Source organism: Salvelinus fontinalis, unplaced genomic scaffold, assembly GCF_029448725.1.
Source record: "Salvelinus fontinalis isolate EN_2023a unplaced genomic scaffold, ASM2944872v1 scaffold_0371, whole genome shotgun sequence".
Classification (NCBI taxonomy): Eukaryota; Metazoa; Chordata; class Actinopteri; order Salmoniformes; family Salmonidae; genus Salvelinus; species Salvelinus fontinalis.
In genome coordinates, this window is record NW_026600580.1 from 1 (window position 1) to 27,749 (window position 27,749).

Sequence of the window (27,749 nt, forward strand, 5' to 3'; positions counted from 1 at the left end):
CACCACCTCTACCTCAGTCAGAGAACCAAGACACAGCAGGGGTGTGCTGGGGAGCGTCCCAGTCCTCATGCACCACCTCTACCTCAGTCAGAGAACCAAGACACAGCAGGGTGTGCTGGGGAGCGTCCCAGTCCTCATGACACGTGTATATCAGTGATATTGCCTTCAGACAGATATATTGCACATCCACCAAATCAGGACCAGCAGGTCGTCTCCTCACCTCAACACCGAGAGACCAACGTTATGATGTCTAAACATGGTGACACCAATGTGCACCTCCACAATGTTGCTACTGTAACGTCCTGACCAGAGTTATTATGTGTTTTGCTTGTTTAGTGTTGGTCAGGACGTGAGCTGGGTGGGAATTCTATGTTGTGTGTCTAGTTTGTCTGTTTCTATGTCCAGCCTAATATGGTTCTCAATCAGAGGCAGATGGTAATCGTTGTCCCTGATTGAGAATCATATATAGGAGGCTTGTTTTGTGTTGGGATTTTGTGGGTGTTTGTTTCCTGTGTCAGTGTTTGTTGCACCATACGGGACTGTATCGTGAGTTCGTTTTGTTTGTAGTCAGTACTTGTTCGTTCGTTCTTTGTTATGTGTAAGTTCGTAGTCCAGGTCTGTCTACTTCGTTTGTTGTTTTGGTATTTGTTCAAGAGTTTTCCGTCTTCGTCTGGTTCCTTGTAATAAATAATATGTATAACTCCAACGCTGCATTTTGGTCTAATCCTTGCTACTCCTCTTCGGATGAAGAGAAAGAGGAAGCCCGTTACAGCTACTGCCTTATACACTACATTAGCACCTAAGTCAAGTCCTAAAATAGAATAGTATAGACTAGTCTAGAATAGAGTAGTATAGAATAGAATGGTATAGAATACAATAGTATATAATAGAATGGTATAGTATAGAATAGAATAGTATTGAATATAATAGTATAGAATAGAATAGAATAGTATAGAATAGAATAGTATAGAATAGAAAAAAATAGAATAGAATGAATAGAACATAATATAATGGTATAGAATAATATAGAATAGTCTAGAGTGGAATACAATAGAATAGTATATAATAGTCTAGAATCGAATGGTATACAATAGAATAGTATATAATACAATGGTATAGAATAGAATAGTATTGAATATAATAGTACAGAATAGTCTAGAATAGACTAGTATTGAATATAATAGTATAGAATAGTCTAGAATAGAATAGCATAGAATAGAACAGGATAGAATATAATAGAACGGTATAGAATAGAATAATATAGAATAGTCTAGAATAGAACAGAATAGTATATAATAGAATGGTATAGAATAGAATAGAATAATATAGAATAATATAGAATGGAATGGTATAGAAAATAATAATATAGAATATTCTAGAATAGAATGGTATAGAATAGAATAGTATATAATAGAATGGTATAGAATAGTATAGAATAGACTAGTATTGAATATAATAGTATAGAATAGTCTAGAATAGAATAGCATAGAATAGAAAAGGATAGAATATAATAGAACGGTATAGAATAGAATAATATAGAATAGTCTAGAATGGAATGGTATATAATAAATTAGAATGGTATAGAATAGTACAGAATAGAATAGTCTAGAATATAATAGTATATAATAGAATGTTATAGAATAGAATAGTAAATAATAGTATAGAATAGAATGGTATAAAATAGAACAGAATAGTATAGAATATAGAATAAAATAGTATAGAATATAATAGTATAAAATAGAATAAAATCAAATAGTGTAAAATAGAATAGTATAGAATAGAATGGTATAGAATAGTTTAAAATAGAATAGTATAGAATAGTATAAAATAGAATAGTATAAAATAGAATTGTATAGAATAGAATAGTATAGAATATTATAGAATAGAATGGTTTAGAATAGAATGTCATAAAATAGTGTCGAATAGCATAGTGTAGAATAGTATAGAACAGAATAGAATAGTATAAAATAGAATATTATAGAATAGTATAGAATATAATATTATAGAATAGAATAATATAGTATCGAATAGTATAGTATAGAACAGAATAGAATAGAATAAAAAAGAATAGTATATAATAGAATATAATTGAATAGACTAGAGTAGTACAGAATAGAATGGCATAGAATAGAATAGAACAGAATAGAATTGTATAGAATAGTATAGAATAGTACAGAATATAATAGAATAGTATAGACTAGAGTAGTATAGAATAGAATAGAACAGAATAGAATAGTATAGAATAGTACAGAATAGAATAGAATAGTATAGACTAGACTAGAGTAATATAGAATAGAACAGAATAGAATTGTATAGAATAGAATAATGTTGATTTCCCAGGGTGATCTTCAGTTGTGGCAAATCTGCTAAGATATGTAACAGCAGCATTCAGACAAGCCAGATAGGATCCTACAAATGGATCTGAGATAAACGCAGGATATTGTGTTTGAATACAACACTGATGTACTGTTCTATAAGGGAATGAAACGTCTGAATTTTCTTCAGTCCGCTATTAAAGGACTAGTAAAGGCCCAGTGAACTACTTTTGTGAAAAATAATATTTAAAAAAAGAAAAATGTTATTTTTGTTATTATTGTCATTTTTCAAGGGGTGCTGCAGCACCTGACTTCCCACGGCTGTGCTGATGGTTCAGGTCCTCATATTTTGCACTGCTAAAATGAACTTATAAAAGCCCATAAAAAGGAGAGGAGGGGCTGAGGTGAGACGCAGGAGTTCAATTAATCAACATAAAAAGTAGAAGGTACAGTAGAAAAGTTCAAAAGCCACCATCATTTGGTCATTAAAATGCCCCCCTCTTTATCAACGGTTGAATGGATATGACAATGAAAATGGACGGTAGCCAGCTAAGTCACATTCTCTGAAAACAATGATTTTAGCCATGGATTTGACATTCATTTGGATCGCTGACACAGCCAACCCCCACACATAAATGAGACGACAACAAACACGATTCATAAACGGGCTCCATTTCAGTAGCAGGCCAAAAGGCATAATGTACAAACAGGCTCGTAGGTTACGGTATGAGAACACCGAGGGAAGAGCGTGGGACCCGCTCTGGACGGCCCGCTGGGAGGGAGGGAGAGGGAGCGTGAGCTATTTGCTTGCCTCAGCGAGTGCCTGCCGATGTGAATGTCTCTCTACCATGCGCATTTGACCAAACAAGTGGCGGCTGCGGGACTGTTTCACCTGTCGCTTAAATTATTTTCAGCTGGCAGGGAAACCACAGGGGGGAGGTGAAAATCAAGGGGGAATTATTCGATTTGCTACATATGTTTAATAGTGTAACATTATAAAATGTATTTTGCTGATAATATAGAGGAAAGGAACCCCTCAACGATATTCAGCCGAAAGCATAAGACCAAAATGTACTATTCATGTAGGTGATTTGCTGAAATAAATAGCCTCGGGTACATTATGATCTGATGAGACAATAGTCTGCAGGACACTTAAACGACAACTGTTGACGCAGTCAAGTTTGTTTGCAAACCAACTGTATAGGCTAAAGCACAGCTAAATAATCAATATAGACTACACAATATTAATAATTACAAGTAGCCTGTGTAACCACTGTGTAACGACATAATAATGGCAATAACAACCAGCAAACGAATAATTGCCTCTAACACTTCAGGCTATATAATTAAAATGACTAGCCCAACTGTCTCAAATAAGGGGAAACGTCGTTTCATCCGGATACGACGCACCTGATAAGCGATAAATAATCAATGCCTGGAGCTTATCGTTAGAAACTACGAATTTTTTATCAAATCCATGACTCTCTGTGTGTGGGGCAGCCTATTCGAGTTGAATGACAATATTAATTCAAGACTATTCCCCAAGGGAAAGGATGCCATCGGATAGGATTCATTAATAGTGACAATCTTGAGTGAGTGGGCTTTATTGACATCCGGTGATGCACTTTGCGGAATGACATGCGTGTTTGTGAACTTCAGATTTGTTTACGAAGACGACTGCAGTAATGTCATGGACTATTACAACATGCCAGCTTGAAGTGTGTCAATTTACACACTGTTCTACTTCACAACAACCTTTCATATCAGCAGCAGCGTGATCAGTTATTTATATTTTAGATCAATTATTACGGGCAATTTACAACGGCAAATACCATAGCAGAAGACCTTGCGCATGAGCGCGCTGTCTGTTGCTCTCACTCACCTGACTGTGCTGTGCTCGGCCTGAACACCACGAAGGAGATGAGGAGACATCGAAGACACAGGGGAAACTTCATTTTGCTCGGTTGCTGACCGTAACTCCGGTAACTCACATGTCCAATAAGGTATCCGGTTATTTAAAAGGAAATATCGGCTCTTGACAGTTTCAGAAACGGGGTCCCCACGCGCGCGTCATGGCGTCCTCCGTTTGCCCAAATAGTTCAATGCACAAGTTAAACGCGACGAAAACAGGAGGTTCGTTTATAGTTCTTATAGTGACCAATGTTTTGACCACTGTTACTCCATGCCATTACTCCTCACACTACGATCCAGCAGACGGCTGGGGGGGTTTGACACACCCCTTCAGTGCGGCTAACACCTCCTACAGTCCACTGATTGGTCGAGGGAAAGGCTCTGAGCTTAATAAACACGCCCATATCACTTATCGCCTTCTCTCATTGGCTCATTAGGATTGATATACAGTTGCTCTCTTGATGCACAGTGTACACCTGTCTCAGACCCTGGCCTATACACTTCCCTAAGTGTGCGTAAAATGCGCATAGCCAACAATTGCATCGGAATAACTGCTTGTATGCGAAAAGTATTGTGCGTTTCTATTTTACTTTCTCTTCAGAAATGGTATTTGTTGACAGAATAGGTGTTGACATTGACTAGACGTATTTGAATAGGCCTTTAGCCTACAGTACACGTAACCTTACATAGAGGATAAGAGTTGTGCCTACTGCATCCATTGAGAGCATGACGTGCCCAAACCAAAGTAGGTTAACCACAGAACCCAGATAGGCCGTCTAGAGCGAAACGATTCATATCATTTTGTGAAAACAATTAGGCCTCGTTATTTTTTTATATCGATGTCAATCAGAATACAATCTTTTCTCAAAGTCAACACATTGCTGTGAGAGAAATGGCCAAAACACTCTAATGAATTAATGATGTATATGCCTCTGGGTCTCTCTCTGTCTGTCAAAGGGCTATGTGGCATATATATATTATATGGACTATGATACTTTTACAGTTACAGTCTCTGTGGGATTCTAACAACATATTGCCAATAACCACAAGAGGGCCAAACTATATAGGCTTCCTATGCATTTCAACATGGGTTCAACTGTAATACAGTAGCATCCCCTGTAGTCCACACAGTGAACTGAATAAGGGGTTATGCGTCTAACCAGTAAGATGTAGGTCTACTCCTGTGTCTTACAGGGGAAAGCATGTAGGTCAACATCTTATTAAAGGTAGGTCTGTGGTTATATAAGATGTAGGTCTACTCCTGTGTCTTACAGGGGAAAGCATGTAGGTCAACATCTTATTAAAGGTAGGTCTGTGGTTATATAAGATGTAGGTCCACTCCTGTGTCTTACAGGGGAAAGCATGTAGGTCAACATCTTATTAAAGGTAGGTCTGTGGTTATATAAGATGTAGGTCCACTCCTGTGTCTTACAGGGGAAAGCATGTAGGTTAACATCTTATTAAAGGTAGGTCTGTGGTTATATAAGATGTAGGTCCACTCCTGTGTCTTACAGGGGAAAGCCTGTGGGTCAACATCTTATTAAAGGTAGGTCTGTGGTTATATAAGATGTAGGTCTACTCCTGTGTCTTACAGGGGAAAGCATGTAGGTTAACATCTTATTAAACATAGGTCTGTGGTTATAAAACAAAAAGATATATAATTATGATACAAATTAGGCTAATCTGCTAAAGTAGATAATGTGCCTCTATATATGTATGGTAGTTGATGCCTTAGTGATGGTAAATATGTATGTTTTCTAACCCACTACACTCTTAGAACAAAATGATCCAAAAGGGTTATTTAGCGGTCCCCATAGGAGAACCCTTTTTGGTTCCAGGTACAACCTTTTTTGGTTTCAGTTAGAACCCTTTTAGGTTCAATTTAGAGCCCTTTGTGGAATGTGTTCTACATGGAACCCAAAAGGGTTATTTAAAGGGTTCCCCTAGGGGACAGCCAAATAACCCTTTTAGGTTCTAGATAGCACTTGTTTTCCTAAGAGGGACCCACTATACACCAGCAGGTCTAACTTATATGACAGGAGCCCCTCATACAGGTCATTGGCTATTATCTGCTGCCATCTAGGGGATCTAAATAAGATACCTCTACTTTTATTGGAGATATTCTGGATTCTGGGGTGGTGTGAGAAACACACGATCCATTCACTTATCAAATCAAATGTAATGTATTTATAACACCCTTTACATCAGCAGATGTCACCAAGTGCTTATACAGAATCCCAGCCTAAAACCCCAAACAGCAAGCAATGCAGATGTAGAAGCACTGTGGCTAGGAAAAACTCCCTAGAAAAGCCAGGAACCTAGGAAGAAACCTAGAGAGGAACCAGGCCCCGAGGGTTGGCCAGTCCTCCATCACAAACCCTCAATCATATTGATCTCCAGCAGGATTTATAATAAACAGGAGTTTCTCAAGGCCAATATCAGAGCTGCAGCAGACACTGTATACTATAAACAAAGCCAGACTCTAATGCATTACCTGAGAGTGATTGATAGTGTGCCCACTGCCCACTTTATGAAAAGAACAATGGAATAAAGCTTTAATACGCACAATGGAATAAACCAACCGATGGATAAATTAGGGAGGTTGCACCACCTGTGGGAGAAAGCACAGGACATTGTATACAAGGCAATTACATGTCAAATATGGTAAAATATATATATATAATTGTAAATCTCAGAACTTGACACTAGGACAATACAAAATCGAAATCATACAGCCAAACCTGGCTGTGGTAGCCTACGATGTCCGTTGTGCTACCTCAACAGCCCTGCGCGGTGTCTGTGATATTTTGGACACTATAGGCTACTTACAGTACAGTGGTAGACTGTCCACCTCAACAGCAACAGAATAACTTTAACCAGACATTTCTTGTTTAAAAACTATGAACAAATTAAATGTATTATATACAGAAGCATAGCCGCAGGAAGTAGTTTTTTTTGGGGGGGGGGGGGGTGTTCGCTGGTGTTGTGCAATTTTTTTATGAATAGATTTTGATCAAAATGATCAGATTTTTCAGGGGGTGCTGCAGCACCCTCAACACCCCTACTTTCCGCGGCTATGTATGGAAGTTAACCAACGATTTACCGCTGATTTATGGATGGCTCCACGACTTGGGTGTCGCTCCTGTCCCCAGTTAAAATAGACAACTGGCGTAAACAATGGCTTCAGTTGGAGCATGCATATTCATTTGATGAATCAGTTATTGCAAAGGACAAGGAGTCGTAAGAATTAGCGCATCAATACACTGAAGAAGAGAACACGAGTGAGAAGTTAGGTTACTGCCGCGTCTCTTCGGTGCAATCCATAACAAGAAGCTATGGCACTAGACTGTACATCGCTGACAAAACTAACCCTTGTTTTATGTGTGGCAGGTACGTGTGATTTGATCAATTATATCTAATAGCTAATGCCATTTGTTGTTTTGCTTTTGTTTGCTGGTTGTTTTTTATTTTTTTTATTTTATGCAATATGCCTCCCTTGCGCACGTTCTATTCTTACCAGATAGCCGAACCGTACCAAGGCGTCTACAAATGACTTACATTGACCTTTTTCGTTTGATGTAGCCTATAAAGCTTATTGCGTAATCCAACCGTTTGACCATTACGCGAAACATAAATAACATTTTAAATGTGTGCTGTAGAATGAAGCTAAGAATGAAAATGTCATATTTTGACATTAAACAATTTTCAACTTCATCGATTATTGACGTTATAAAAGTGAAGTGTCCAGTATTATGATGTTGTACAGTATTCACATAGAGTATCTGGTCTCTAAGCTTTGGTCATCAGCTTTCTTCTTTCGAATTATTTTCTCATTGGGAGTCTACACGTGATCATGATGAATATGAAAACATGTTCGCACAATACTGGACAAAACAGCTGACCAAGGTGAAGGATATCTGGGCCAACCTGAATGAATCAGCAGCATCAAATGAATGACGATGCTGTCAAAGGCAATGCAAAGCTTTCTATGAACTGGTCTCTCTATACATTTAACACAAAGCTTATTTATTCCGCTTCCCACTGGGCACACACTGGTTGAATCAACGTCATTTCAATTCATTTCAATGAAATTACGTTGAACCAAGGTGGAATAGACGTTTAATTGCACCCTAGATTGTTCTCTCTGAACGGCAAGCGGTACCTGAGCGCCAAGTCTAGGTCAAAAAGGCTTCTTAACAGCTTCTGCCGGATAAGACTCCTGAACAGCCAATCAAATGGCTACCCGGACTATTTGCATTGACCCCCATTTTCTACCTACATGTACATATGACCTCAATTATCTCGACTAACCGGTGCCCCGCACATTGACTCTGTACTGGTACCCAAATATATAGCCTCAATACTGTTATTTTACTGCTCTTTAATTATTTATTATTTTTCTATTTTCTTCTCTTTTTTTCTTTCTTTCTTTTTTCTTTTCTTTTTTAACTTCAGTTTATTTTAGTAAATACTTTCTTTACACTTATTTTTCTTAAAACTGCGTTGTTGGTTAAGGGCTTTTCACTGTAAGGTCTACTACACCTGTTGTTTTCAACAGTTCACTGTAAGGTCTACTACACCTGTTGTATTCAGCGCATGTGACATATAAAATGTGATTTGATAATTGACATCTGTGCCCAGTGGGTTGTCCCCAATTCACCCACAGGAGGATATCATTACTAATAGTAGCCTAATTATAGATGGCTCTCGAATTACATTAGTCGGAGTACTCAAATCAAAGGTTATTGCTAGGTGAACCGGGGGATTTTAAAGGCACAGTCGGTTTTTTGCTACTGTTCAATGGTCATTTAACTGCCTTTGGGCACTTTGCTGTTCCACTGTTCAGTCCCCTGGCCATCTTGCCGTGTGTGGGAGCTGCCTTTGGGCACCTTGCTGTTCCACTGTTCTATCCCCTGGCCATCTTGCCGTGTGTGGGAGCTGCCTTTGGGCACTTTGCTGTTCCACTGTTCTGTCCCCTGGACATCTTGCCGTGTGTGGGAGCTGGTCTCATTCTCAGTGTCAAAAGAAGTGTGAACTATTAGCTAGAGGAGGTCAGGAGAACCCGTACAATAGCCTGAGCGTCAGTCTGGTTGTGCTATCATGCCAACTTGGTGCTCATTGCCATGCCGAACATGTTTGACTTGACAAGGACAGCAATGGAGAAGGAAAGAGCAAGAACAGATCTGGGACACTGAGTTTCCCATAAAGTGCTTTGTGCTGTCTGTACAAAAACATCTAACTGGAATCATTAAACTCTCAGACATCAACCATTCTAACCCTCTCCGTGGCTCTGGTACTTAAGAGACAACATTTGGGACTTCTTACAGCTGAGGTAGGCTACCAAGTACTGACCCCCGACCTTAGCCTGACCTTTTCCTCCAGGCAGAGGGCACTTCACACCACTGTGTTAGGGACCAGGTTGTCAGGGTACCCAATCACAGGCCATAGCTGGTAAGGGTTACAGACCCCCCACCCCTATCTGAACCGTTTGGTGTATTCCAGAGTTCCGGTTGAGAACACCTCTGTAGACCCCTGGGGCTCCACACCAACTCACCAGCTGGACATGTATCCACCTTGGACTGCCTAACCTTGTGTTAGTGCGTAGATGACCTTGTAAGTGGACATTGAGTGGCTTAGCGCTCATTTACAGACAGCGACGAGACCTTCTACAGGGTGGAGGTTGGAGTCCTGGCAGAGTGGAACGTTTGACCCTCTCCACTGCAGCCCCATCAATGTCAATAGGTGGTGAACTGTAGTCGATGAACAGCATTCTCACACACGTCCAAGTGGGATAGGGGCGTGTTCAGAACACTGGCGATTGCATCATCCGTGGATCTGTTAGGTCGGTATGCACATCCTAATGGGTCCAGGGTTTCAGGTAAGGTGGAGCTGATGTGGTCCTTGACCAGCCTCTCCAAACACTTCATGATGAGAGAACTGAGTGCTATAGGCAGAGCGATAGTCATTTAGGCAGGTTACCTTTGTTTGCTTGAGTACAGGGACAATGGTGGACATCTGGAAGTATGTGTTGATGACAGACTGGGACAGTCTATTCTGCTGGTCCGTACTGGTCACGTTAGGATGTTTCATTCGAGACATGGGTTCAAATAGTACTTGTTGTCTTTGAAATACTTTAAACTGCATTAGATTGAGCTTGCCTAGTGCAACGGAATGGTCCCAAAAGTGTAAACCTGGCCTATCCGGTACTCCAGGCAGGCTCAATCAAACGCTTATTAACAAAGGGTATTTGAATCAAGATCTTCGGCTGTATGCATCACGCGTCTCAGAGTGAGACTGCTGATCTAGGATCTGGTGCCCCCTGTCCATATAATCTTATTGTTTATGATCTTAAAGGCAGAACTGATCCTAAATCATCACTCTTGCTTTTAGACGCGTGATACATTTAGCCCGTGTTTCATAAACTTGCTGCCTCCCTGATCGCTTCCAACAACTACACTACAATCTGATGACATGTTCCTTCCCTCTGAAGCAGCCCGTGGCTTTCCCCCAGTGAGCGGCTCCAGCGGTGCCTACGGGAGGGCCATTCCACCACTTAGCAGCTGCAGCGGTGCCTACGGGAGGGCCATCTCTGACTTCTGTGTGACCAAGTTCACTCAGGACATGGAGGCCCTGGACCAGAGCCTGTGGTGCAGCTGGTCTGACACTTTTCAGTCAGTATAATCTATATTATTCACCTAAATCCATCCTACATTTTATTCATCCTAAATAAAAAATAGAGTTGAGTTCAATTACATTTACTTGAATTATGTCACTGTATTATTTGTCAGTATTACTTGCAAATGACGCTCTATCAGTTTAGCAGAGGTCCTTGTCTTTACAAGACCGTTCCATCTGGAGAGCCAAGTTTACATGTCTATCACCATAACAGACACACACACAGAAGGATTCCTCATAGGAATGTTCCTGTGATGTGCAAGGAATGTCTCCAAGAGACCTTTCCCTTAATGTCAAATCCAATTAACCCAGAAAGTGGTTACTATGTTCTCAGAACTTAAGATGTGAATGTTTTAGACATGTTTCATGGAAACATGGCAAAAACATTCATGCGTCCAGGTTTCTGTGGTTTAGGAGAATATTCCATCAACGTTCCATGTTTCCATGTTCTCAGAACTTAAGATGCGAATGTTTTAGACATGTTTCATGTTGCCATGTTCTCAGAACTTAAGATGTGAATGTTTTAGACATGTTTCATGTTGCCATGTTCTCAGAACTTAAGACGTGAATGTTCTATACATGTTTCATGTTGCCATGTTCTCAGAACTTAAGACGTGAATGTTCTATACATGTTTCATGTTTCCATGTTCTCAGAACTTAAGATGTGAATGTTTTAGACATGTTTCATGTTGCCATGTTCTCAGAACTTAAGATGTGAATATTCTATACATGTTTCATGGGAGAGTTGGAAGAACATGCGTCCCCCAAAACATGTATTACTATTGCAGAGCCAATCAAGGCCCTGATTGGTGAACCACTGATCCGTTCATAGTTCTTTGTCTGTTGGCAAAGTTAAGGATTGTAACGATCGTCTTCGCGAGAAAGAGAGGAGGACCAAAGCGCAGCGTGGTAAGTGTTCATGATGATGTTTTTAATTAAACTCAGAACACTAAACAAAACAATAAACGATGTGAACAAACGAAACAGTACCGTGTGGCGACAAACACTGACACGGAAGACAAAACCCCCACAAACCAAAAGTGAAACCCAGGCTACCTAAGTATGATTCTCAATCAGGGACAACGATTGACAGCTGCCTCTGATTGAGATCCATACCAAGCCGAACTCAAAACCCCAACATAGAAAAACACACATAGACTTCCCAGCCCAACTCACGCCCTGACCAACTAAATAAAGACAAAACAAAGGAAATAAAGGTCAGAACGTGACAAGGATGCATAGAATGTTTTCAACTTACATATCTGACACACTTTGACATACGTGATTAAATTATGCCTGTTGATTTATAGAGTAGTTATTATTCAACATGTCCTCAACTGGGATTTGAACTCACAACCTTTAGGTTGTCAGTACTCAGATCTTCCTGCTACACCCCCATCTTTCAGGAAACCTGACTGTTCTGTAATCAGGGATTTGATTGACTTATTTCAGCTATTGAAGGACTTTCAGTATAGTTGTGTAATGTTGGTGGGGCGTATCAACCTGGTTTAATGATCCTCCTGAATCACTAGGATCAATAGTAGTTTGTCTTGAGTCTACTTTTAACAAAGCTGAGATTTACTTCAAAGTGCATTCACCCAATTGCTTACACCTATCAAGTTGTCTCAGATCTAAACAAGTGCCTAGGAAGAAGGGTTTAGTGTTTCTTCTGGACAGGGCCTAACTATACTGGCTCAATAAGCACATGCAGGAACAGTCCTGTGTCCAGTTTTCATTCAAACATTTTAATATGTTCCACCATCATTAGACAACTATCAAATCACTGATGAGAGAATAGTCAAATGAACTGATAACTATCAAATCACTGATGAGAGAATAGTCAAATGAACTGACAACTATCAAATCACTGATGAGAGAATAGTCAAATGACCTGATAACTATCAAATCACTGATGAGAGAATAGTCAAATGAACTGATAACTATCAAATCACTGATGAGAGAATAGTCAAATGAACTGATAACTATCAAATCACTGATGAGAGAATAGTCAAATGAACTGATAACTATCAAATCACTGATGAGAGAATAGTCAAATGAACTGATAACTATCAAATCACTGATGAGAGAATAGTCAAATGAACTGATAACTATCAAATCACTGATGAGAGAATAGTCAAATGAACTGACAACTATCAAATCACTGATGAGAGAATAGTCAAATGACCTGATAACTATCAAATCACTGATGAGAGAATAGTCAAATGAACTGATAACTATCAAATCACTGATGAGAGAATAGTCAAATGAACTGATAACTATCAAATCACTGATGAGAGAATAGTCAAATGAACTGATAACTATCAAATCACTGATGAGAGAATAGTCAAATGAACTGATAACTATCAAATCACTGATGAGAGAATAGTCAAATGAACTGACAACTATCAAATCACTGATGAGAGAATAGTCAAATGACCTGATAACTATCAAATCACTGATGAGAGAATAGTCAAATGAACTGATAACTATCAAATCACTGATGAGAGAATAGTCCAAGTAACTGACAACTGACACAGAGGTGGTTTAGCAGCACAATCTAAATGTCGTGAACCATGAGGTCGTGAGTTCAAATCAAAGGTGTGAACATATTGAATAATAATTGCTGTATAAATGAACATGCACAATGTAATCATGTGTGTCAAATATGTAAGTTGAGAACACTATGTTAAAAGCACTGTCTGTGTGTAACCTTGCCAACAGACAGAACGAGCTGTGAATGGATCTGTGGTTCACCAATCAGGGCCTTGATGGGCTTGGCAAAAGTAACAAGGTGTGATGTGTAATAAAAAAATATATATTTTGGTAAAACGTTTCTTTGGGACCATCAGGCAACGTCTTGACAACTGATACACAGAAATGTTCTTGCAGCGTTCCCATGAAACGTGTCTAGAACATTAATATCTTACATTCTGAGAACATGGCGACCATATTCTGTGAACGTCTGGTGGGACGTTGAAGGAATATTCTCCTAACCCTCAGAAAACTGGACACATGAATTTGTTCTTGCAGCGTTCCCCTGAAACATGTCTAGAACATTAATGTTGTGTGTTCTAAAAACAGTGTAACCATGTTCTAGATATTTCTGCCTGATTCTAAGGGAATGCTCCCCTAACGTTATCACCAATACATGCTGAAAAGGTTCTCAGAAGGTTTTTTGTTAGCATAGATAGAATGTTCCCCTGACTAACAGAAAACTGGACACTCAAACATTAGGAGAATATTACGGGTAACATTACAAAAATGTTCTCTTTCTCTCTCCCTAGAATTGTTAGCTGGGTAGGGAGGGAAGAATAGAGAGTGAAGGAGGGAGAGAGAGGTGGGAGACGGAGAGATAGATAGAGCGATTTAGTGAGCAGGTCAACTCTGTTTTGCGTGTGGAAAGAAAAAGCGAAGAGGAAGAGAGGGATTGAGAAAGAGACAGAACTTTGAATAAACAAATATTTGCCCAACCAGCCCCTCTGGTCTTGGTCCCGGGTTTAGGGCACACTGATGTTGTGTAAGGTGACACCTGTACACAGGTTCTGGGTGGCTGCCTGCCATGGGGACACAGGGTACTAAGTGTGTGTGTGTGCGTGCGTGCGTGCGTGTGTGCGTTCATGGCCAGGTCAGAACCACATGCCCTATTATAAGTTGAACAGTAGTCACCTTTGGGGTTTCCAGTGTCAAAGAGAGTCTGAAATTACGCTGAATTCATGTATGCTCTTTTAGAACAAAGTTTCCAATGAATAATTCATTTAATCACCTTTATTCAGTCCAAACACCTCTGATATTATCAGGAGACCAAAGGCAGGTCAGTGTGTCTTGGCTCTAATTATATTCACTCAGTCAAGCTGGTCTGTAGCTCCCCTGGTATGATATTGGGAGTTCCACTGCTGGTATGTCTCCTCTCTAACCACCTACCACCTAGCTATGGTAGTTATATTTAGCTGTATGGTATGTCCCCTCTATAACCACCTATCACCTAGCTATGGTAGTTATATTTAGCTGTATGGTATGACTCCTCTCTAACCACCTAGCTATGGTAGTTATATTTAGCTGTATGGTATGTCTCCTCTCTAACCACCTAGCTATGGTAGTTATATTTAGCTGTATGGTATGACTCCTCTCTAACCACCTAGCTATGGTAGTTATATTTAGTTGTATGGTATGTCTCCTCTCTAACCACCTAGCTATGGTAGTTATATTTAGCTGTATGGTATGTCCCCTCTATAACCACCTAGCTATGGTAGTTATATTTAGCTGTATGGTATGACTCCTCTCTAACCACCTAGCTATGGTAGTTATATTTAGCTGTATGGTATGTCCCCTCTATAACCACCTAGCTATGGTAGTTATATTTAGCTGTATGGTATGTCTCCTCTCTAACCACCTAGCTATGGTAGTTATATTTAGCTGTATGGTATGACTCCTCTCTAACCACCTACCACCTAGCTATGGTAGTTATATTTAGCTGTATGGTATGTCTCCTCTCTAACCCCCTAGCTATGGTAGTTATATTTAGCTGTATGGTATGTCTCCTCTCTAACCACCTAGCTATGGTAGTTATATTTAGCTGTATGGTATGTCTCCTCTCTAACCACCTAGCTATGGTAGTTATATTTAGCTGTAGGGTATGACTCCTCTCTAACCACCTAGCTATGGTAGTTATATTTAGCTGTATGGTATGTCTCCTCTCTAACCACCTCGCTATGGTTGTTATATTTAGCTGTATGGTATGTCTCCTCTCTAATCACCTACCACCTAGCTATGGTAGTTATATTTAGCTGTATGGTATGTCTCCTCTCTAACCACCTACCACCTAGCGATGGTAGTTATATTTAGCTGTATGGTATGTCTCCTCTCTAACTACCTAGCTATGGTAGTTATATTTAGCTGTATGGTATGTCTCCTCTCTAATCACCTACCACCTAGCTATGGTAGTTATATTTAGCTGTATGGTATGTCTCCTCTCTAAACACCTAGCTATGGTAGTTATATTTAGCTGTATGGTATGTCTCCTCTCTAAACACCTACCACCTAGCTATGGTAGTTATATTTAGCTGTATGGTATGTCTCCTCTCTAACCACCTACCACCTAGCTATGGTAGTTATATTTAGCTGTATGGTATGACTCCTCTCTAACCACCTAGCTATGGTAGTTATATTTAGCTGTATGGTATGACTCCTCTCTAACCACCTAGCTATGGTAGTTATATTTAGCTGTATGGTATGTCTCCTCTCTAACCACCTACCACCTAGCTATGGTAGTTATATTTAGCTGTATGGTATGACTCCTCTCTAACCACCTACCACCTAGCTATGGTAGTTATATTTAGCTGTATGGTATGTCTCCTCTCTAAACACCTAACTATGGTAGTTATATTTAGCTGTATGGTATGACTCCTCTCTAACCACCTAGCTATGGTAGTTATATTTAGCTGTATGGTATGACTCCTCTCTAACCACCTAGCTATGGTAGTTATATTTAGCTGTATGGTATGACTCCTCTCTAACCACCTAGCTATGGTAGTTATATTTAGCTGTATGGTATGACTCCTCTCTAACCACCTAGCTATGGTAGTTATATTTAGCTGTATGGTATGTCTCCTCTCTAACCACCTACCACCTAGCTATGGTAGTTATATTTAGCTGTATGGTATGACTCCTCTCTAACCACCTACCACCTAGCTATGGTAGTTGTATTTAGCTGTATGGTATGTCTCCTCTCTAACCACCTACCACCTAGCTATGGTAGTTATATTTAGCTGTATGGTATGACTCATCTCTAACCACCTAGCTATGGTAGTTATATTTAGCTGTATGGTATGACTCCTCTCTAACCACCTAGCTATGGTAGTTATATTTAGCTGTATGGTATGACTCCTCTCTAACCACCTAGCTATGGTAGTTATATTTAGCTGTATGGTATGTCTCCTCTCTAACCACCTAGCTATGGTAGTTATATTTAGCTGTATGGTATGTCTCCTCTCTAACCACCTACCACCTAGCTATGGTAGTTATATTTAGCTGTATGGTATGACTCCTCTCTAACCACCTCGCTATGGTAGTTATATTTAGCTGTATGTTATGACTCATCTCTAACCACCTACCACCTAGCTATGGTAGTTATATTTAGCTGTATGGTATGTCTCCTCTGTAACCACCTAGCTATGGTAGTTATATTTAGCTGTATGGTATGACTCCTCTCTAACCACCTACCACCTAGCTATGGTAGTTATATTTAGCTGTATGGTATGACTCCTCTCTAACCACCTAGCTATGGTAGTTATATTTAGCTGTATGGTATGTCTCCTCTCTAACCACCTAGCTATGGTAGTTATATTTAGCTGTATGGTATGTCTCCTCTCTAACAACCTAGCTATGGTAGTTATATTTAGCTGTATGGTATGACTCCTCTCTAACCACCTAGCTATGGTAGTTATATTTAGCTGTATGGTATGTCTCCTCTTTGACTACCTACCGCCTAGCTATGGTAGTTATATTTAGCTGTATGGTATGACTCCTCTCTAAACACCTACCACCTAGCTATGGTAGTTATATTTAGCTGTATGGTATGACTCCTCTCTAACCACCTACCACCAGGCTATGGTAGTTATATTTAGCTGTATGGTATGTCTCCTCTCTAACCACCTAGCTATGGTAGTTATATTTAGCTGTATGGTATGACTCCTCTCTAACCACCTACCACCTAGCTATGGTAGTTATATTTAGCTGTATTGTATGACTCCTCTCTAACCACCTACCACCTAGCTATGGTAGTTATATTTAGCTGTATGGTATGTCTCCTCTCTAACCACCTAGCTATGGTAGTTATATTTAGCTGTATGGTATGACTCCTCTCTAACCACCTAGCTATGGTAGTTATATTTAGCTGTATGGTATGTCTCCTCTTTGACTACCTACCACCTAGCTATGGTAGTTATATTTAGCTGTATTGTATGACTCCTCTCTAACCACCTACCACCTAGCTATGGTAGTTATATTTAGCTGTATGGTATGACTCCTCTCTAACCACCTACCACCTAGCTATGGTAGTTATATTTAGCTGTATGGTATGACTCCTCTCTAACCACCTACCACCTAGCTATGGTAGTTATATTTAGCTGTATGGTATGACTCCTCTCTAACCACCTACCACCTAGCTATGGTAGTTATATTTAGCTGTATGGTATGTCTTCTCTCTAACTACCTAGCTATGGTAGTTATATTTAGCTGTATGGTATGACTCCTCTCTAACCACCTAGCTATGGTAGTTATATTTAGCTGTATGGTATGACTCCTCTCTAACCACCTAGCTATGGTAGTTATATTTAGCTGTATGGTATATCTCCTCTCTAACCACCTAGCTATGGTAGTTATATTTAGCTGTATGGTATGACTCCTCTCTAACCACCTAGCTATGGTAGTTATATTTAGCTGTATGGTATGTCTCCTCTCTAAACACCTACCACCTAGCTATGGTAGTTATATTTAGCTGTATGGTATGTCTCCTCTCTAACCACCTACCACCTAGCTATGGTAGTTGTATTTAGCTGTATGGTATGACTCCTCTCTAACCACCTAGCTATGGTAGTTATATTTAGCTGTATGGTATGTCTCCTCTCTAACCACCTATCACCTAGCTATGGTAGTTATATTTAGCTGTATGGTATGACTCCTCTCTAACTACCTACCACCTAGCTATGGTAGTTATATTTAGCTGTATGGTATATCTCCTCTCTAACCACCTAGCTATGGTAGTTATATTTAGCTGTATGGTATGTCTCCTCTGTAACCACCTAGCTATGGTAGTTATATTTAGCTGTATGGTATGACTCCTCTCTAACCACCTACCACCTAGCTATGGTAGTTATATTTAGCTGTATGGTATGACTCCTCTCTAACCACCTAGCTATGGTAGTTATATTTAGCTGTATGGTATGTCTCCTCTCTAACCACCTAGCTATGGTAGTTATATTTAGCTGTATGGTATGTCTCCTCTCTAACCACCTAGCTATGGTAGTTATATTTAGCTGTATGGTATGACTCCTCTCTAACCACCTAGCTATGGTAGTTATATTTAGCTGTATGGTATGTCTCCTCTTTGACTACCTACCACCTAGCTATGGTAGTTATATTTAGCTGTATGGTATGACTCCTCTCTAACCACCTACCACCTAGCTATGGTAGTTATATTTAGCTGTATGGTATGACTCCTCTCTAACCACATACCACCAGGCTATGGTAGTTATATTTAGCTGTATGGTATGTCTCCTCTCTAACCACCTAGCTATGGTAGTTATATTTAGCTGTATGGTATGACTCCTCTCTAACCACCTACCACCTAGCTATGGTAGTTATATTTAGCTGTATTGTATGACTCCTCTCTAACCACCTACCACCTAGCTATGGTAGTTATATTTAGCTGTATGGTATGACTCCTCTCTAACCACCTACCACCTAGCTATGGTAGTTATATTTAGCTGTATGGTATGACTCCTCTCTAACCACCTACCACCTAGCTATGGTAGTTATATTTAGCTGTATGGTATGACTCCTCTCTAACCACCTACCACCTAGCTATGGTAGTTATATTTAGCTGTATGGTATGTCTTCTCTCTAACTACCTAGCTATGGTAGTTATATTTAGCTGTATGGTATGACTCCTCTCTAACCACCTAGCTATGGTAGTTATATTTAGCTGTATGGTATGACTCCTCTCTAACCACCTAGCTATGGTAGTTATATTTAGCTGTATGGTATATCTCCTCTCTAACCACCTAGCTATGGTAGTTATATTTAGCTGTATGGTATGACTCCTCTCTAACCACCTAGCTATGGTAGTTATATTTAGCTGTATGGTATGTCTCCTCTCTAAACACCTACCACCTAGCTATGGTAGTTATATTTAGCTGTATGGTATGTCTCCTCTCTAACCACCTACCGCCTAGCTATGGTAGTTGTATTTAGCTGTATGGTATGACTCCTCTCTAACCACCTAGCTATGGTAGTTATATTTAGCTTTATGGTATGTCTCCTCTCTAACCACCTATCACCTAGCTATGGTAGTTATATTTAGCTGTATGGTATGACTCCTCTCTAACTACCTACCACCTAGCTATGGTAGTTATATTTAGCTGTATGGTATATCTCCTCTCTAACCACCTAGCTATGGTAGTTATATTTAGCTGTATGGTATGTCTCCTCTCTAACCACCTAGCCATGGTAGTTATATTTAGCTGTATGGTATGTCTCCTCTCTAACCACCTAGCTATGGTAGTTATATTTAGCTGTATGGTATGTCTCCTCTCTAACCACCTAGCTATGGTAGTTATATTTAGCTGTATGGTATGTCTCCTCTCTAACCCCCTAGCTATGGTAGTTATATTTAGCTGTATGGTATGACTCCTCTCTAACCACCTAGCTATGGTAGTTATATTTAGCTGTATGGTATGACTCCTCTCTAACTACCTACCTACCACCTAGCTATGGTAGTTATATTTAGCTGTATGGTATATCTCCTCTCTAACCACCTAGCTATGGTAGTTATATTTAGCTGTATGGTATGTCTCCTCTGTAACCACCTAGCTATGGTAGTTATATTTAGCTGTATGGTATGACTCCTCTCTAACCACCTACCACCTAGCTATGGTAGTTATATTTAGCTGTATGGTATGACTCCTCTCTAACCACCTAGCTATGGTAGTTATATTTAGCTGTATGGTATGTCTCCTCTCTAACCACCTAGCTATGGTAGTTATATTTAGCTGTATGGTATGTCTCCTCTCTAACCACCTAGCTATGGTAGTTATATTTAGCTGTATGGTATGACTCCTCTCTAACCACCTAGCTATGGTAGTTATATTTAGCTGTATGGTATGTCTCCTCTTTGACTACCTACCACCTAGCTATGGTAGTTATATTTAGCTGTATGGTATGACTCCTCTCTAACCACCTACCACCTAGCTATGGTAGTTATATTTAGCTGTATGGTATGACTCCTCTCTAACCACATACCACCAGGCTATGGTAGTTATATTTAGCTGTATGGTATGTCTCCTCTCTAACCACCTAGCTATGGTAGTTATATTTAGCTGTATGGTATGACTCCTCTCTAACCACCTACCACCTAGCTATGGTAGTTATATTTAGCTGTATTGTATGACTCCTCTCTAACCACCTACCACCTAGCTATGGTAGTTATATTTAGCTGTATGGTATGACTCCTCTCTAACCACCTACCACCTAGCTATGGTAGTTATATTTAGCTGTATGGTATGACTCCTCTCTAACCACCTACCACCTAGCTATGGTAGTTATATTTAGCTGTATGGTATGACTCCTCTCTAACCACCTACCACCTAGCTATGGTAGTTATATTTAGCTGTATGGTATGTCTTCTCTCTAACTACCTAGCTATGGTAGTTATATTTAGCTGTATGGTATGACTCCTCTCTAACCACCTAGCTATGGTAGTTATATTTAGCTGTATGGTATGACTCCTCTCTAACCACCTAGCTATGGTAGTTATATTTAGCTGTATGGTAAATCTCCTCTCTAACCACCTAGCTATGGTAGTTATATTTAGCTGTATGGTATGACTCCTCTCTAACCACCTAGCTATGGTAGTTATATTTAGCTGTATGGTATGTCTCCTCTCTAAACACCTACCACCTAGCTATGGTAGTTATATTTAGCTGTATGGTATGTCTCCTCTCTAACCACCTACCGCCTAGCTATGGTAGTTGTATTTAGCTGTATGGTATGACTCCTCTCTAACCACCTAGCTATGGTAGTTATATTTAGCTTTATGGTATGTCTCCTCTCTAACCACCTATCACCTAGCTATGGTAGTTATATTTAGCTGTATGGTATGACTCCTCTCTAACTACCTACCACCTAGCTATGGTAGTTATATTTAGCTGTATGGTATATCTCCTCTCTAACCACCTAGCTATGGTAGTTATATTTAGCTGTATGGTATGTCTCCTCTCTAACCACCTAGCCATGGTAGTTATATTTAGCTGTATGGTATGTCTCCTCTCTAACCACCTAGCTATGGTAGTTATATTTAGCTGTATGGTATGTCTCCTCTCTAACCACCTAGCTATGGTAGTTATATTTAGCTGTATGGTATGTCTCCTCTCTAACCCCCTAGCTATGGTAGTTATATTTAGCTGTATGGTATGACTCCTCTCTAACCACCTAGCTATGGTAGTTATATTTAGCTGTATGGTATGTCTCCTCTCTAACCACCTAGCTATGGTAGTTATATTTAGCTGTATGGTATGTCTCCTCTCTAACCACCTAGCTATGGTAGTTATATTTAGCTGTATGGTATGACTCCTCTCTAACCACCTAGCTATGGTAGTTATATTTAGCTGTATGGTATGTCTCCTCTCTAACCACCTAGCTATAGTAGTTATATTTAGCTCTATGGTATGACTCCTCTCTAACCACCTACCACCTAGCTATGGTAGTTATATTTAGCTGTATGGTATGTCTCCTCTCTAACCACCTAGCTATGGTAGTTATATTTAGCTGTATGGTATGACTCCTCTCTAACCACCTAGCTATGGTAGTTATATTTAGCTGTATGGTATGTCTCCTCTCTAACCACCTAGCTATGGTAGTTATATTTAGCTGTATGGTATGACTCCTCTCTAACCACCTAGCTATGGTAGTTATATTTAGCTGTATGGTATGACTCCTCTCTAACCACCTAGCTATGGTAGTTATATTTAGCTGTATGGTATGTCTCCTCTCTAACCACCTAGCTATGGTAGTTATATTTAGCTGTATGGTATGTCTCCTCTCTAACCACCTATCACCTAGCTATGGTAGTTATATTTAGCTGTATGGTATGTCTCCTCTCTAACCACCTACCACCTAGCTATGGTAGTTGTATTTAGCTGTATGGTATGTCTCCTCTCTAACCACCTATCACCTAGGTATGGTAGTTATATTTAGCTGTATGGTATGTCTCCTCTCTAACCACCTATCACCTAGCTATTGTAGTTATATTTAGCTGTATGGTATGCCCCCTCTCTAACCACCTAGCTATGGTAGTTATATTTAGTTGTATGGTATGACTCCTCTCTAACCACCTAGCTATGGTAGTTATATTTAGCTGTATGGTATGACTCCTCTCTAACCACCTAGCTATGGTAGTACTAATTAGCTGTGTTGTATGACTCCTCTCTAACCACCTAGCTGGTTTGTAGAAATTTTTGCTAATTTATAAAAAAATAATAATGGAAATATCACATTTATGTAAGTATTCATACCCTTTACTCAACACTTTTTTGAAGCATCTTTGGCTGAAATTAAAGCATTGCGTCTTCCTCGGTATCACGTTACAAGCTGTATTTGGGGATTTTCTACCATTCTTCTCTGCAGAGCCTCTCAAGCTCTGTCAGGTTGGATGGGGAGCGTTACTGCACAGCTATTTGCAGGTCTCTCCAGAGATGTTCAACTGGGTTCAAGTCCGGGCTCTGGCTGGGAGGACATTCAGAGACTTGTCCTGAAGCCACTCCTGCGTTGTCTTGGCTGTGTGCTTTGGGTCATTGTCTAGTCTGAGGTCCTGAGAGCTCTGGAGCAGGTTTTCATCAAGGATCTCTCTGTACTGTGCTCCGTTCATCTTTGCCTCGATCCTGACTAGTCTCCCAGTCCCTGCCGCTGAAAAACATCCCCACAGCATGATGCTGCCACCACTATGCTTCACCGTAGGGATGGTGCCAGGTTTCCTCCAGACGTAACGTTTGGCATTCAGGCCAAAGAGTTCAATCTTGGTTTCATCAGACCAGACAATCTTGTTTCTAATGGTCTGAGAGTCTTTAGGTGCCTTTTGGCAAACACCAAGTGGGCTGTCATGTGCCTTTTACTGACGAGTAGCTTCCGTCTTGCCACTCTACCATAAAGGCCTGATTGCTGGAGTGCTGCAGAGATGGCTGTCCTTCTGGAAAGTTCTCCCATCTCCACAGAGGAACTCTGGAGCTCTGTCAGAGTGATCATCGGGTTCTTGGTCACCTCCCTGACCAAGCCCCTTCTCCCCTGATTGCTCAGTTTGGCCGTGCGGCTGGCTCTAGGAAGAGTCTTGGTGGTTGCAAACTTCTTCCATTTAAGAATGATGGAGGCCACTGTGTTCTTGAGGACCTTCAATGCTTCAGAAAGGTTTTGGTTCCCTTCCCCAGATCTGTGCCTCGACACAATCCTGTCTCGGAGCTCTACGGCAATTCCTTCACCCTCATGGCTTGTTTTTTGCACTTACATGCACTATCAACTGTGGAACCTTATATAGACAGGTGTGTGCCTTTCCAAATATTTTCCAATCAATTGAATTTACCACAGGGGGACTCCAATCAAGTTGTAGAAACATCTCAAAGATGATCAAAAGAAACAGGATGCACCTGAGCTCAATTTCGAGTCTCATAGCAAAGGGTCTGAATACTTATGTAAATAAGGTATTTCTCTCTTCTTTTCTTTTTTTTTACATTTTTCTCTTTGTCATTATGGGGTGTTGTGTGTAGATTGATGCTGATTATTATTATTTTAATCCATTTTAGAATAAGACTGAAATGTAACAACATTTTGGAAAAATCAAGCGGTCTGAATACATTCCGAATGCTCTGTATTTAAAAGTTAGAGTTAGTTTTCTCATGCTGTCCCTTAGTTTCAATGTTTTATCCCCCCCTGCAGGCCTTACGAGGAACTGACCAACTGTACCTTTTTCGTGGCACTCAAGATGCACTGCTTCTGGCCCAACCGGCTGATGGACGAACTCTTCATACGCCTCCACCGGGAGTACTTTCACGACTGCGCTCTGACCGGCAGGCTGCTGCAGGACCCTCCTATACGTATCTTGGGGCCTTTCATTGGAGTGCCTGTGCTGGTCACTCTGCTCATGACTGCCCTAGTGGTGTGGAGTGGTAAATGCTGCCAGGGAATCGTGTAACTGTCTCATCCTGTGTGAAGGTGCCCCTGGGTACAGAATACAGATCTAGGATCAGTTTGCCCTGCCAAAATTCTAACTGAATCATTAGCGGAGGAAACGCAAAACTGACCCGAGGCCAGCTTCTAGGGATCAACTTGACCTCTTGGAGAACGAACTTCAGCTTATCTGATAGGGGAGACATGATGGAGGGGACACTGAACTGGGACAACGACAAGCAGAGATACCCAACAGCATACTAAGACTGTCATCGTTCTGTGATGTTTGTTGTACTGTGGCTCATCAATAACCCTAGAAATTCCAATTGAAAATATGCATTGTATTGTTGTAAACCACAAAGTGGCAACCAAGAGAGGGCTAATGTGGTGTAGGGCATGGAGGACAGATAATAAATACATTGAATGTCAACATCAATGCAACAACATCTGTAATGTAGCTTTGGGCACTAGCCAAGTCTTTACATGGACTGAATAGATGTATATAAAGGGCTTCATAGAAAAGTCTGTATTTGATCTAGACAGCCATGCCCAGTAGCTACACCTTTTAATCCAACAAAACAGGAATATACATCATCAGAATATGTTGTCTTATATTCTACCGTTTCACAATGGATTACAGAGCCATTACCACTGTCCCTATAGATACATGTGTCTGATTATGTATTAATTATTATCTATTAATGTGCATTTTAAACAGAGAAATAAAGAACAACAAATACTAATATGATAAAAGTGAAATAAGAAATTGTTTTTGGTATCCATTTATTTTGATATCAATATGATATTTGTTTGATATCCAAACATGAATGAGAACAGAATTGAAGTCCCACCTGAAGAGTGTAGAGACGCCCCTTCAGCCCACAGCCAGGTCCAATACATCTCTGCCCAGCACTGTGTCATACTACCATCCACCTACTACCATATCTATCAGATTCAGGAGTCAGAGTACTCCAACATCCCAGTACACACACCTGTGTGGAGAAGTATCAAAAATACATTACATATGAACCATTCAATAACAACCAGCTATTCTCATACTGTGGTGGGCAGAAGAAGAAGGCACACACACATACGCACGACACACACAACACACACATACGCACGACACACACAACACGCATGACACACACAACACGCACGACACACACACACACACACACACACACTTGTCTTGTTTTATGAAAAGGCAGTCAGCACGCCACACAATGAGTCAGCACACCAGAGGGCCCTGGGTCTCCCTGGAAGAAATTAAAAGATTAAAAGCCGCTTTGATTGACAGCTCGCCTTAACACAAGTGGCAGAATATAGTCCCAAAGCCAGCTCGCCATAGCAACGGGGTTATTAATCTCAATGTGACTGCAGTAAAAAGGCCTCAGTCCCACCTATCTGAGAGATCTACTGCAGCCCTCATCCTCCACATACAACACCCGTTCTGCCAGTCACATTCTGTTAAAGGTCCCCAAAGCACACACATCCCTGGGTCACTCGTCTTTTCAGTTCGCTGCAGCTAGCGACTGGAACGAGCTGCAATAAACACTCAAACTGGACAGTTTCATCTCCATCTCTTCATTCAAAGACTCAATCATGGACACTCTTACTGACAGTTGTGGCTGCTTTGAGTGATGTATTGTTGTCTCTACCTTCTTGCCCTTTGTGCTGTTGTCTGTGCCCAATAATGTTTGTACCATGTTTTGTGTTGCTACCATGTTGTTGTCATGTGGTGTTACTACCATGTTGTTGTCATGTGGTGTTACTACCATGTTGTTGTCATGTGGTGTTGCTACCATGTTGTTGTCATGTGGTGTTACTACCATGTTGTTGTCATGTGGTGTTACTACCATGTTGTTGTCATGTGGTGTTACTACCATGTTGTTGTCATGTGGTGTTGCTACCATGTTGTTGTCATGTTGCTACCATGCTGTGTTGTCATGTGTTGCTGCCTTGCTATGTTGTTGTCTTAGGTCTCTCTTCATGTAGTGTTGTGTTGTCTCTCTTGTCGTGATGCGTGTTTTGTCCTATATTTATTTATGTATATTTTTTTTAATCCCAGCCCTTGTCCCCACAGGAGGCTTTTTGCCTTTTGGTAGGCCATCATTGTAAATAAGAATGTGTTCTTAACTGACTTGTCTAGTTAAATAACAGGCCAGATGGGCTTGATAAGTGAAACCTCACAGTAACATCTCACCTACAGTGATATAATCTAAAGGAATATACAGAGATGAAGCCTAAAGGAATGTACAGAGATGAAGCCTAGAGGAATGTACAGCCTAAAATAGCCTTATAACACCTTACAAACACTGTCACCTATTGAGCCAAATCTAATAGAGCGGTAAGTGATTGTAATGAGTTACAGGATTGCAATCAGAAAACATTAGCCAGTGAGTTCGCACTGTTTGATTGAATCATTAGGAATGTAATGGATGTGTGATGACCACCTGTGGAGTGCACATGCATTGGTCCTTATCAGTATCGTCATGGTGACTGACCGACCTTGTTGTTAAGCATCTGGGGATCAGCGTTCTATGTATTAGCTGTCATTAGTAAGATAATGACTTTGAGATTGGTATGGAAAGCAGACCATGGTGACTTAGGGAGAGAGGAAGAAAGTGAATACAATGTAAAGTGATAGTGAAAACATCCCGAGACCTGACGCCAATGAATCAGGAGAACCACTCGCACGTAGCGTATTCATAGCTATTTATAAGTCCTCTCATCTTCCACACTAAGCCACCCACCGTCTCAAACCCACACCATCACCCAGAAAGCCCTCTGGCTCCCTATTACCCCTGTCTCAGCTGGCCTGCTGTCAGCTTGGCTATATGATCATTAAGGTGGTCCCAGACACTAGTCCCAGACATGGGGCTCCAACCTCAGCCACAGGCAGAGACTAATAGCCCG

The 27,749-nt window shown here is 40.4% G+C and overlaps 1 protein-coding gene and 4 long non-coding RNA genes across 6 annotated transcripts; 1 reads left to right on the forward strand and 4 right to left on the reverse strand.

Moving 5' to 3' along the window:
- Window positions 1–7,243: 7,243 nt before the first annotated feature.
- LOC129845800 (receptor activity-modifying protein 1-like) lies at window positions 7,244–25,596 on the forward strand. 2 transcript variants are annotated; one of them, XM_055913721.1, is made up of 3 exons: window positions 7,244–7,616; window positions 10,720–10,897; window positions 24,600–25,596. In XM_055913721.1, exons 1-3 carry the CDS (start codon window positions 7,562–7,564, stop codon window positions 24,853–24,855), a joined length of 489 nt encoding a protein of 162 aa, XP_055769696.1. In that variant the 5' UTR covers window positions 7,244–7,561; the 3' UTR covers window positions 24,856–25,596. The 2 variants fall into 2 exon arrangements, with proteins under 2 accessions (XP_055769696.1, XP_055769695.1); XM_055913720.1 differs by having other exon boundaries at window positions 7,246–7,616; window positions 10,717–10,897.
- On the reverse strand, window positions 16,470–17,267 carry LOC129845801 (uncharacterized). Its single transcript, XR_008758111.1, has 3 exons — window positions 17,124–17,267; window positions 16,797–16,847; window positions 16,470–16,643 (listed from the first exon to the last, which is right to left on the reverse strand). It is a non-coding gene; the product is annotated as an uncharacterized LOC129845801 (long non-coding RNA).
- Window positions 18,879–19,634, reverse strand: LOC129845804 (uncharacterized). The gene is made up of 3 exons (XR_008758114.1): window positions 19,529–19,634; window positions 19,021–19,187; window positions 18,879–18,911 (listed from the first exon to the last, which is right to left on the reverse strand). It is a non-coding gene; the product is annotated as an uncharacterized LOC129845804 (long non-coding RNA).
- LOC129845803 (uncharacterized) lies at window positions 20,664–21,439 on the reverse strand. The gene is made up of 3 exons (XR_008758113.1): window positions 21,314–21,439; window positions 20,806–20,972; window positions 20,664–20,696 (listed from the first exon to the last, which is right to left on the reverse strand). It is a non-coding gene; the product is annotated as an uncharacterized LOC129845803 (long non-coding RNA).
- LOC129845802 (uncharacterized) lies at window positions 22,185–22,547 on the reverse strand. The gene is made up of 3 exons (XR_008758112.1): window positions 22,471–22,547; window positions 22,362–22,419; window positions 22,185–22,259 (listed from the first exon to the last, which is right to left on the reverse strand). It is a non-coding gene; the product is annotated as an uncharacterized LOC129845802 (long non-coding RNA).
- Window positions 25,597–27,749: the final 2,153 nt, after the last annotated feature.